Here is a 13,030-nt window from a genome sequence, read left to right as displayed (position 1 = left end):
AGCATTTGAAAAACATTGAATAAAAGTGCATTCATCACCACCATATTGAGAGAGAACCCTGCAAAAATGTATCAGCTTATGTTTTTGTTCAGTGTATTTTCATTCAATCCCTTCCAGTTTCACTATGACTTATATGACTGGATATGGAGACAGTAACCTCTGTTACTGAACAAACAAATAATTAATATAGGATATAATTGAATAAGTATAATGATATATCCTGATTTATCTTGACTTATCCTGATCATTTATTAATACTATGGACACATGTTTCTGCACACAGGCCTACACATTGCACAATGGGATTTCACTGTAAATATAGATAAGAAATGAAATGAAACCAATAGCGCACAATAGGATATGAGACTTTGATTTGACAATATACTTATTTGCTGTTCCAGTCCTGTACAGAAACCAGACCACTGTCTTCTATACTAAAGTGGAAACAAATTGAACCTACATTACAACCTAACACATAAAATACAAGGGGTGCTGTATATAGGCTACTTGTAAAGACAAGATGTGAAGGCTTGTCTACTATTTATAAATATTGTTTGAAACAAATAGGCCTAACTGTTTTACTTCCGTTTTCTTGTTTTTAATAAATGTTTAAAGTCAAGATTTGTTTTTTATCTGTGGTTTGTAAGTGTTCCAAGATAAATTAAGATAAATGGGATGTAAATCACAGTATGAGCAGTTGTTTCTTCACCAGAGCTGGTTCTCCTTGGTTCTGATGTTACTGAAATAATGTGGAGAAATCCTCAAGATGAATGGCTCTGCTGCAGTAACAATGAATTCATATCCACTTATTCAATAGTTAGATTGTACATATTTATCCAGATACTGAGTACGTCATTTTTGGATGAACTACTATACTGCTTTAGGTTTATTATAAACCAGCAGTTGTTATGCACCACATGTGGAAGAACTCGCAGAAAACAGCAGGTATGCTGGCACTCTTATTTATTTTACATCACAATGAAATACTGTTCTGTTTCCCACTGCATTTGATTGAGTTTTTCTTTCTCTTCTGCACTGTAATGTTTTATGTATTTTTGTTTTAGTTGTGATTTTATATATGTTTCCTGATGTGTGCAAAGCACATTGAAATGCCTTGTTGGAATTTGCTATACCAATAACGTTATTTTATATTTATGCTGGCTCCTGCTTTGACTTTAAGAAACTCCTCAATGGATCACTAGACTAGTAGACTAAATATTGTTCAACCAAAGTGGACTGTTATGTTCAAGTGGACTCTGTTTTCGACCATTGAATGGTTTTTCTCCAGATTAACTGGAAAACCAGTTCTTAAAGGGGCATTCCACTCATTTTCAACATTTCACTATGTCATTATATACCTTAGAGCTGCATTAAACATGCCAAAATATTAGACAAGTTGTTTTGATTTTGTACCAAAACTCCCCAGCCACATAGACAAAGCCAACACTCAATGGAAATCAGACTTTGAATAGGGGACACATTAGCACATTCCAAACCAGTCTGGGACAAGAAGCATAGAGGTGTCACTGACACCAAATGGGCCATTAGACACCGGGCTCAGGAAACAAAAGAGAAACACATGTACATTTTTCTTTGTTGAAATGGAGCCATGGGGTGAATTAACCCCAATAAGGCTAAATAAACCAAAAGTCCTACAACAATAAGGTAAACTAAGGCCCAGGCCACACCACTCTGGATCTTTTGCAAAACGGATATTTTCGTCCTCCGTTTTAGAAAAAATCCCTGGCCATACGACAGAGATATCTATGTCCACACCCAAACGCAGAAACGCATTGAACACTGGATAAAATCACTGCAGTAGCAGGTTTCAATTGTAGGCTATATTATATTTGATTTTATATTTACACTTATGAGGTGCCAATCATATTTTGAATGAAGGAATAAGTACCGCATTTTAAAAGCCACCTAAATTGTGAGTGGAAGTATATGTTACTTTCATTGTCTGTCAGCATGTCACACTATGTGCGTAAATCTCCAGATCCCGACTCTCGACTTTTCTCTCCATATAATTTAAAAATGATATACACTTTACCATTGCTCTGGCGACCTGGCAAGTCCTGCACAGAAATTAATAGCAGAGTCAGACCTATAGAAGTGTCCACAACCAGTTGTGAGCTTGTAGAGTGGCTATATTTTAGGCTAATACAAGTTCACGCGCACATTGTCAGCATGTAGGCACAGTGACATGCAGTCAATGGTGCGCCCTAAACATGAGAGAGATGTGCCATAATGCGCACGCACGATGCGATCCCATTCACACCTCTCTCTCTCTCTCTCTCTGCACCCTCTCTCTCTCTCTCCTCGCATGACCATGATGCAAAATACAGCACGATATAGTTTCACATGCGGCTATGCACACACCACGCATAGACTTGTTGGTGTAGGCTACTGCGCAATGGCATTTGGCCTGGGTCCTTATTGGTAGGTTAATATCCACAGTTTATCTGTAGCGGTCCGCAATGAACCATATTGGCTTCGCACTCGGCACCAATACAAATGAAACTATTTGAATAAAGGTTGTACACATCAGTGAAATTAACCTCTGGGAAAATCCCTAATTGAGAGTGTAGACCTAGCAAGCGCACCACAGCTCATATAGGCTGCATGGCTATACGGGCTTGGGCACTACCCTACCATCTCTCTATATCATTTGATGAAGGCATATTAAAAACATGACTTGTACACCCAATGAAAATATAAACTTCACGGAATATATACCACTTCGAATTATAACAATCGGTTGAAGATTATCTGAATATAGCACGAGTCAAATCTCAACCTCTTTGCGCAACGGGCCATTGCGCTGAGGACTGGGCTGGCAGTGTTTTTTTTACCTATACTTGTGAGGACCTCTGCTTGACAAGCTGCATGTGGGCGGTGGCGGTGACATCATCGTTTCTCAAAAACTCCGTTTCGCATGACTACACCGCTCCACTGATCCGGATATTTTCAAAAATCTTCACTTATTTATCCGTTTAAAAAAACCTCCGTTTGAGTGGCCGAAAACGCCGTTTGCGTGTGGCTGAAAGGCCCAAACGCACAGAGAAATGTGCGTTTTGCAAAAGACCCATATACGTGTGGCCTGGGCCTTAAACTCTTAAACTTAAACTGGAGATAATCTAAGAGTGATTGGATTAGGCTTCCTTCAAGTACATGGCGAATGCACTCATTCCTTGCAATGTACTTACATACACTTACATATGTTGCGAGCTTGTACCTGTAACTTGGGGGAAGTCTATTATAATTATTACTGATTCTCCAGTAAAGACATGTTGCCTCTACAAAAAACACACTACAAATGAAAGAAACCAGAACAAGAGAACACACACCCATTGATTCTGATTGGACGGAATGAAACAATGGCCAAGTAAACCACACCCATCAACAAAGCTAATTGGCCGAATGACTATGAGTCACGCCCACCATTAGGAACACATAAAACCAGGGCCCCATCACAACTAATCATTCTTCTAACAGAATCTTGCCTGAGGAAGGACCAACCAGTCCGAATAGTCTACTTTTCCAGCTCTCCTTTATATTTGATTCCGTCGTGAGTGAAGCGCCACCGTCGAGTCATGAGAGGTATTCTGAAAAGAAAGTTTGAGGAGGTCGACGATGAAGATCCATTCTACTCCTCACCTCCATCATCGTCCCTGCCTTCTCCTGCCTCCACGGAATGGGATTCTGATGGGGAGAGCAGCTCCTCAGAAAGCCAGGACTTTACAACTAATGGTTCTGCTTCACCTGCTGCCAGTCAACCCATCCAGTCTATTCTGAAGAGGCCAAAGCTGGAAGGGAGGCAGAGCAACGTGCGCTTTGATCTGGTGACGGTGTTCTACTTCCCACAATGCCAGGGTTTCACTAGCGTACCCTCTCGCGGGGGTGCCAGTCTGGGCATGTTGCACAGGCACAGCACTCTCCGCAGGTACACAATGGCAGAGCACGCCCTGGAACAACGGAGTTGGCGCAGAGAGAGACTACGAGAGAGACGGAGAGAGGAGAAGCTTGAAGCTTTGAGACACCAGTTGATGGCCAATGGTACCATTGACCAGAGAGAATCTGAGCGACTGACTGCAGACCAGGTCCCAGACGGAGACACTGACGTCCACATCACCGACGCCGAGCTGGAGGATGGGAACAGCTTCCTGCAGCGGTACTCCTACAAGCACAGACAGGCACTCCTGCGAGCAGCAGGTGTGAAGCACATTGACAAAGAGGAGAAGAGACAGCTGCATTCCCTGCGTGTCTTCAGGGAGGACTCTGGATGCAATTGCCAGGGTTTCTGTGAGCCAGAGACTTGTGAATGCAGTCTGGCAGGAATCAAGTGCCAGATGAACGCATGCCTCCCATGCTGCACTAAAGACGGCTGCGCAAACATTCAGGGACGCGTAGAGTTCAACTCCAGACGCGCGCAGACCCACTACATCGACACCGTCATGAGGCTAGAACTAGAGAGGCTACTACAAGATGATACGCCTGACCAACTGGACCACCAGAGCGCGGCTCCAGAAGATCTCCAGTTGGATGTGGACCAGGGACCCCCAGCAGGGGATGCCCCGGAAAAAAGCTGTCCCTTCGGGTTTTCCGCCGAGGACGAAGGGCGTCCTCTCACCATGCCCCCCACCCCTTCCTACCATTTCAGTCCAGGTTTTTTGAGGTATTTGGGGGTCCTTGGCGTGACGTTTGGGAACCACTGATATACAGAAGGGTATAAAGCCTTTTAAAACAAACAGCAGCATGTTGTGCACTCACTGTAAGTAAACATTGCACTTTAACATTGTCACCACAAACAATAATAGCAATGATTGTTACAAGAACATATAGCCATTTTAACACACCTGAAACATTGCACACTAGAAAGCTGAAAGAGTGATAACAGTTCCATGTGATGATAGACCTATTACTGTAGTTCTGCTGAAACTCATCAGAGTCAAAGAGGTGTGAAATGGTCTCAGTTCATCCAAAATGTGATCATTAGCAGGTGATCTGTCCAATGCCAGACAACGAGTGACCATTAACACGTTAATCTCTGCATTTGAATGCATATAGTGAATGAAGCATCAGCCATCATCATTTAGCATGTGTACATTTTAACATGGGGAAAGAATGTGGGGTTTGTTCATTATTTAGCATTTGAAAAACATTGAATAAAAGTGCATTCATCACCACCATATTGAGAGAGAACCCTGCAAAAATGTATCAGCTTATGTTTTTGTTCAGTGTATTTTCATTCAATCCCTTCCAGTTTCACTATGACTTATATGACTGGATATGGAGACAGTAACCTCTGTTACTGAACAAACAAATAATTAATATAGGACATAATTGAATAAGTATAATGATATATCCTGATTTATCTTGACTTATCCTGATCATTTATTAATACTATGGACACATGATTCTGCACACAGGCCTACACATTACACAATGGGATTTCACTGTAAATATAGATAAGAAATGAAATGAAACCAATAGCGCACAATAGGATATGAGACTTTGATTTGACAATATACTTATTTGCTGTTCCAGTCCTGTACAGAAACCAGACCACTGTCTTCTATACTAAAGTGGAAACAAATTGAACCTACATTACAACCTAACACATAAAATACAAGGGGTGCTGTATATAGGCTACTTGTAAAAGACAAGATGTGAAGGCTTGTCTACTATTTATAAATATTGTTTGAAACAAATAGGCCTAACTGTTTTACTTCCGTTTTCTTGTTTTTAATACATGTTTAAAGTCAAGATTTGTTTTTTATCTGTGGTTTGTAAGTGTTCCAAGATAAATTAAGATAAATGGGATGTAAATCACAGTATGAGCAGTTGTTTCTTCACCAGAGCTGGTTCTCCTTGGTTCTGATGTTACTGAAATAATGTGGAGAAATCCTCAAGATGAATGGCTCTGCTGCAGTAACAATGAATTCATATCCACTTATTCAATAGTTAGATTGTACATATTTATCCAGATACTGAGTACGTCATTTTTGGATGAACTACTATACTGCTTTTAAGGTTTATTATAAACCAGCAGTTGTTATGCACCACATGTGGAAGAACTCCCAGAAAACAGCAGGTATGCTGGCACTCTTATTTATTTTACATCACAATGAAATACTGTTCTGTTTCCCACTGCATTTGATTGAGTTTTTCTTTCTCTTCTGCACTGTAATGTTTTATGTATTTTTGTTTTAGTTGTGATTTTATATATGTTTCCTGATGTGTGCAAAGCACATTGAAATGCCTTGTTGGAATTTGCTATACCAATAACGTTATTTTATATTTATGCTGGCTCCTGCTTTGACTTTAAGAAACTCCTCAATGGATCACTAGACTAGTAGACTAAATATTGTTCAACCAAAGTGGACTGTTATGTTCAAGTGGACTCTGTTTTCGACCATTGAATGGTTTTTCTCCAGATTAACTGGAAAACCAGTTCTTAAAGGGGCATTCCACTCATTTTCAACATTTCACTATGTCATTATATACCTTAGAGCTGCATTAAACATGCCAAAATATTAGACAAGTTGTTTTGATTTTGTACCAAAACTCCCCAGCCACATAGACAAAGCCAACACTCAATGGAAATCAGACTTTGAATAGGGGACACATTAGCAGATTCCAAACCAGCCTGGGACAAGAAGCATAGAGGTGTCACTGACACCAAATGGGCCATTAGACACCGGGCTCAGGAAACAAAAGAGAAACACATGTACATTTTTCTTTGTTGAAATGGAGCCATGGGGTGAATTAACCCCAATAAGGCTAAATAAACCAAAAGTCCTACAACAATAAGGTAAACTTAAACTCTTAAACTTAAACTGGAGATAATCTAAGAGTGATTGGATTAGGCTTCCTTCAAGTACATGGCGAATGCACTCATTCCTTGCAATGTACTTACATACACTTACATATGTTGCGAGCTTGTACCTGTAACTTGGGGGAAGTCTATTATAATTATTACTGATTCTCCAGTAAAGACATGTTGCCTCTACAAAAACCACACTACAAATGAAAGAAACCAGAACAAGAGAACACACACCCATTGATTCTGATTGGACGGAATGAAACAATGGCCAAGTAAACCACACCCATCAACAAAGCTAATTGGCCGAATGACTATGAGTCACGCCCACCATTAGGAACACATAAAACCAGGGCCCCATCACAACTAATCATTCTTCTAACAGAATCTTGCCTGAGGAAGGACCAACCAGTCCGAAACGTCTACTTTTCCAGCTCTCCTTTATATTTGATTCCGTCGTGAGTGAAGCGCCACCGTCGAGTCATGAGAGGTATTCTGAAAAGAAAGTTTGAGGAGGTCGACGATGAAGATCCATTCTACTCCTCACCTCCATCATCGTCCCTGCCTTCTCCTGCCTCCACGGAATGGGATTCTGATGGGGAGAGCAGCTCCTCAGAAAGCCAGGACTTTACAACTAATGGTTCTGCTTCACCTGCTGCCAGTCAACCCATCCAGTCTATTCTGAAGAGGCCAAAGCTGGAAGGGAGGCAGAGCAACGTGCGCTTTGATCTGGTGACGGTGTTCTACTTCCCACAATGCCAGGGTTTCACTAGCGTACCCTCTCGCGGGGGTGCCAGTCTGGGCATGTTGCACAGGCACAGCACTCTCCGCAGGTACACAATGGCAGAGCACGCCCTGGAACAACGGAGTTGGCGCAGAGAGAGACTACGAGAGAGACGGAGAGAGGAGAAGCTTGAGGCTTTGAGACACCAGTTGATGGCCAATGGTACCATTGACCAGAGAGAATCTGAGCGACTGACTGCAGACCAGGTCCCAGACGGAGACACTGACGTCCACATCACCGACGCCGAGCTGGAGGATGGGAACAGCTTCCTGCAGCGGTACTCCTACAAGCACAGACAGGCACTCCTGCGAGCAGCAGGTGTGAAGCACATTGACAAAGAGGAGAAGAGACAGCTGCATTCCCTGCGTGTCTTCAGGGAGGACTCTGGATGCAATTGCCAGGGTTTCTGTGAGCCAGAGACTTGTGAATGCAGTCTGGCAGGAATCAAGTGCCAGATGAACGCATGCCTCCCATGCTGCACTAAAGACGGCTGCGCAAACATTCAGGGACGCGTAGAGTTCAACTCCAGACGCGCGCAGACCCACTACATCGACACCGTCATGAGGCTAGAACTAGAGAGGCTACTACAAGATGATACGCCTGACCAACTGGACCACCAGAGCGCGGCTCCAGAAGATCTCCAGTTGGATGTGGACCAGGGACCCCCAGCAGGGGATGCCCCGGAAAAAAGCTGTCCCTTCGGGTTTTCCGCCGAGGACGAAGGGCGTCCTCTCACCATGCCCCCCACCCCTTCCTACCATTTCAGTCCAGGTTTTTTGAGGTATTTGGGGGTCCTTGGCGTGACGTTTGGGAACCACTGATATACAGCAGGGTATAAAGCCTTTTAAAACAAACAGCAGCATGTTGTGCACTCACTGTAAGTAAACATTGCACTTTAACATTGTCACCACAAACAATAATAGCAATGATTGTTACAAGAACATATAGCCATTTTAACACACCTGAAACATTGCACACTAGAAAGCTGAAAGAGTGATAACAGTTCCATGTGATGATAGACCTATTACTGTAGTTCTGCTGAAACTCATCAGAGTCAAAGAGGTGTGAAAATGGTCTCAGTTCATCCAAAATGTGATCATTAGCAGGTGATCTGTCCAATGCCAGACAACGAGTGACCATTAACACGTTAATCTCTGCATTTGAATGCATATAGTGAATGAAGCATCAGCCATCATCATTTAGCATGTGTACATTTTAACATGGTGAAAGAATGTGGGGTTTGTTCATTATTTAGCATTTGAAAAACATTGAATAAAAGTGCATTCATCACCACCATATTGAGAGAGAACCCTGCAAAAATGTATCAGCTTATGTTTTTGTTCAGTGTATTTTCATTTAATCCCTTCCAGTTTCACTATGACTTATATGACTGGATATGGAGACAGTAACCTCTGTTACTGAACAAACAAATAATTAATATAGGATATAATTGAATAAGTATAATGATATATCCTGATTTATCTTGACTTATCCTGATCATTTATTAATACTATGGACACATGTTTCTGCACACAGGCCTACACATTACACAATGGGATTTCACTGTAAATATAGATAAGAAATGAAATGAAACCAATAGCGCACAATAGGATATGAGACTTTGATTTGACAATATACTTATTTGCTGTTCCAGTCCTGTACAGAAACCAGACCACTGTCTTCTATACTAAAGTGGAAACAAATTGAACCTACATTACAACCTAACACATAAAATACAAGGGGTGCTGTATATAGGCTACTTGTAAAAGACAAGATGTGAAGGCTTGTCTACTATTTATAAATATTGTTTGAAACAAATAGGCCTAACTGTTTTACTTCCGTTTTCTTGTTTTTAATAAATGTTTAAAGTCAAGATTTGTTTTTTATCTGTGGTTTGTAAGTGTTCCAAGATAAATTAAGATAAATGGGATGTAAATCACAGTATGAGCAGTTGTTTCTTCACCAGAGCTGGTTCTCCTTGGTTCTGATGTTACTGAAATAATGTGGAGAAATCCTCAAGATGAATGGCTCTGCTGCAGTAACAATGAATTCATATCCACTTATTCAATAGTTAGATTGTACATATTTATCCAGATACTGAGTACGTCATTTTTGGATGAACTACTATACTGCTTTTTAAGGTTTATTATAAACCAGCAGTTGTTATGCACCACATGTGGAAGAACTCGCAGAAAACAGCAGGTATGCTGGCACTCTTATTTATTTTACATCACAATGAAATACTGTTCTGTTTCCCACTGCATTTGATTGAGTTTTTCTTTCTCTTCTGCACTGTAATGTTTTATGTATTTTTGTTTTAGTTGTGATTTTATATATGTTTCCTGATGTGTGCAAAGCACATTGAAATGCCTTGTTGGAATTTGCTATACCAATAACGTTATTTTATATTTATGCTGGCTCCTGCTTTGACTTTAAGAAACTCCTCAATGGATCACTAGACTAGTAGACTAAATATTGTTCAACCAAAGTGGACTGTTATGTTCAAGTGGACTCTGTTTTCGACCATTGAATGGTTTTTCTCCAGATTAACTGGAAAACCAGTTCTTAAAGGGGCATTCCACTCATTTTCAACATTTCACTATGTCATTATATACCTTAGAGCTCCATTAAACATGCCAAAATATTAGACAAGTTGTTTTGATTTTGTACCAAAACTCCCCAGCCACATAGACAAAGCCAACACTCAATGGAAATCAGACTTTGAATAGGGGACACATTAGCACATTCCAAACCAGCCTGGGACAAGAAGCATAGAGGTGTCACTGACACCAAATGGGCCATTAGACACCGGGCTCAGGAAACAAAAGAGAAACACATGTACATTTTTCTTTGTTGAAATGGAGCCATGGGGTGAATTAACCCCAATAAGGCTAAATAAACCAAAAGTCCTACAACAATAAGGTAAACTTAAACTCTTAAACTTAAACTGGAGATAATCTAAGAGTGATTGGATTAGGCTTCCTTCAAGTACATGGCGAATGCACTCATTCCTTGCAATGTACTTACATACACTTACATATGTTGCGAGCTTGTACCTGTAACTTGGGGGAAGTCTATTATAATTATTACTGATTCTCCAGTAAAGACATGTTGCCTCTACAAAAACCACACTACAAATGAAAGAAACCAGAACAAGAGAACACACACCCATTGATTCTGATTGGACGGAATAAAACAATGGCCAAGTAAACCACACCCATCAACAAAGCTAATTGGCCGAATGACTATGAGTCACGCCCACCATTAGGAACACATAAAACCAGGGCCCCATCACAACTAATCATTCTTCTAACAGAATCTTGCCTGAGGAAGGACCAACCAGTCCGAAACGTCTACTTTTCCAGCTCTCCTTTATATTTGATTCCGTCGTGAGTGAAGCGCCACCGTCGAGTCATGAGAGGTATTCTGAAAAGAAAGTTTGAGGAGGTCGACGATGAAGATCCATTCTACTCCTCACCTCCATCATCGTCCCTGCCTTCTCCTGCCTCCACGGAATGGGATTCTGATGGGGAGAGCAGCTCCTCAGAAAGCCAGGACTTTACAACTAATGGTTCTGCTTCACCTGCTGCCAGTCAACCCATCCAGTCTATTCTGAAGAGGCCAAAGCTGGAAGGGAGGCAGAGCAACGTGCGCTTTGATCTGGTGACGGTGTTCTACTTCCCACAATGCCAGGGTTTCACTAGCGTACCCTCTCGCGGGGGTGCCAGTCTGGGCATGTTGCACAGGCACAGCACTCTCCGCAGGTACACAATGGCAGAGCACGCCCTGGAACAACGGAGTTGGCGCAGAGAGAGACTACGAGAGAGACGGAGAGAGGAGAAGCTTGAGGCTTTGAGACACCAGTTGATGGCCAATGGTACCATTGACCAGAGAGAATCTGAGCGACTGACTGCAGACCAGGTCCCAGACGGAGACACTGACGTCCACATCACCGACGCCGAGCTGGAGGATGGGAACAGCTTCCTGCAGCGGTACTCCTACAAGCACAGACAGGCACTCCTGCGAGCAGCAGGTGTGAAGCACATTGACAAAGAGGAGAAGAGACAGCTGCATTCCCTGCGTGTCTTCAGGGAGGACTCTGGATGCAATTGCCAGGGTTTCTGTGAGCCAGAGACTTGTGAATGCAGTCTGGCAGGAATCAAGTGCCAGATGAACGCATGCCTCCCATGCTGCACTAAAGACGGCTGCGCAAACATTCAGGGACGCGTAGAGTTCAACTCCAGACGCGCGCAGACCCACTACATCGACACCGTCATGAGGCTAGAACTAGAGATGCTACTACAAGATGTTACGCCTGACCAACTGGACCACCAGAGCGCGGCTCCAGAAGATCTCCAGTTGGATGTGGACCAGGGACCCCCAGCAGGGGATGCCCCGGAAAAAAGCTGTCCCTTCGGGTTTTCCGCCGAGGACGAAGGGCGTCCTCTCACCATGCCCCCCACCCCTTCCTACCATTTCAGTCCAGGTTTTTTGAGGTATTTGGGGGTCCTTGGCGTGACGTTTGGGAACCACTGATATACAGCAGGGTATAAAGCCTTTTAAAACAAACAGCAGCATGTTGTGCACTCACTGTAAGTAAACATTGCACTTTAACATTGTCACCACAAACAATAATAGCAATGATTGTTACAAGAACATATAGCCATTTTAACACACCTGAAACATTGCACACTAGAAAGCTGAAAGAGTGATAACAGTTCCATGTGATGATAGACCTATTACTGTAGTTCTGCTGAAACTCATCAGAGTCAAAGAGGTGTGAAAATGGTCTCAGTTCATCCAAAATGTGATCATTAGCAGGTGATCTGTCCAATGCCAGACAACGAGTGACCATTAACACGTTAATCTCTGCATTTGAATGCATATAGTGAATGAAGCATCAGCCATCATCATTTAGCATGTGTACATTTTAACATGGTGAAAGAATGTGGGGTTTGTTCATTATTTAGCATTTGAAAAACATTGAATAAAAGTGCATTCATCACCACCATATTGAGAGAGAACCCTGCAAAAATGTATCAGCTTATGTTTTTGTTCAGTGTATTTTCATTTAATCCCTTCCAGTTTCACTATGACTTATATGACTGGATATGGAGACAGTAACCTCTGTTACTGAACAAACAAATAATTAATATAGGATATAATTGAATAAGTATAATGATATATCCTGATTTATCTTGACTTATCCTGATCATTTATTAATACTATGGACACATGTTTCTGCACACAGGCCTACACATTACACAATGGGATTTCACTGTAAATATAGATAAGAAATGAAATGAAACCAATAGCGCACAATAGGATATGAGACTTTGATTTGACAATATACTTATTTGCTGTTCCAGTCCTGTACAGAAACCAGACCACTGTCTTCTATACTAAAGTGGAAACAAATT

At 41.9% G+C, this 13,030-nt stretch overlaps 3 protein-coding genes across 3 annotated transcripts; all 3 read left to right on the top strand.

Annotated features, from left to right (window-relative positions):
- Positions 1-3,596: 3,596 nt before the first annotated feature.
- On the top strand, positions 3,597-4,517 carry LOC306919392 (cysteine/serine-rich nuclear protein 3-like; the record flags this gene model as incomplete). Its single annotated transcript, XM_079532181.1, has 1 exon — positions 3,597-4,517. A coding segment is annotated over one exon (921 nt), but the record flags the coding sequence as incomplete, so codon positions are not given.
- Positions 4,518-7,309: 2,792 nt separating this feature from the next.
- Positions 7,310-8,431, top strand: LOC306919391 (cysteine/serine-rich nuclear protein 3-like; the record flags this gene model as incomplete). Its single annotated transcript, XM_079532180.1, has 1 exon — positions 7,310-8,431. The coding sequence occupies one exon, from the start codon at positions 7,310-7,312 to the stop codon at positions 8,429-8,431; it is 1,122 nt and encodes a 373-aa protein (XP_079388306.1).
- A 2,593-nt stretch (positions 8,432-11,024) lies between these two features.
- Positions 11,025-11,945, top strand: LOC306919390 (cysteine/serine-rich nuclear protein 3-like; the record flags this gene model as incomplete). The annotated part of the gene is made up of 1 exon (XM_079532179.1): positions 11,025-11,945. A coding segment is annotated over one exon (921 nt), but the record flags the coding sequence as incomplete, so codon positions are not given.
- Between the last annotated feature and the right edge of the window lie 1,085 nt (positions 11,946-13,030).

This window comes from Electrona antarctica, assembly GCF_951216825.1.
Source record: "Electrona antarctica genome assembly, contig: scaffold_25, whole genome shotgun sequence".
Classification (NCBI taxonomy): domain Eukaryota; kingdom Metazoa; phylum Chordata; class Actinopteri; order Myctophiformes; family Myctophidae; genus Electrona; species Electrona antarctica.
This window is presented reverse-complemented; position numbering and strand designations above follow the sequence as displayed.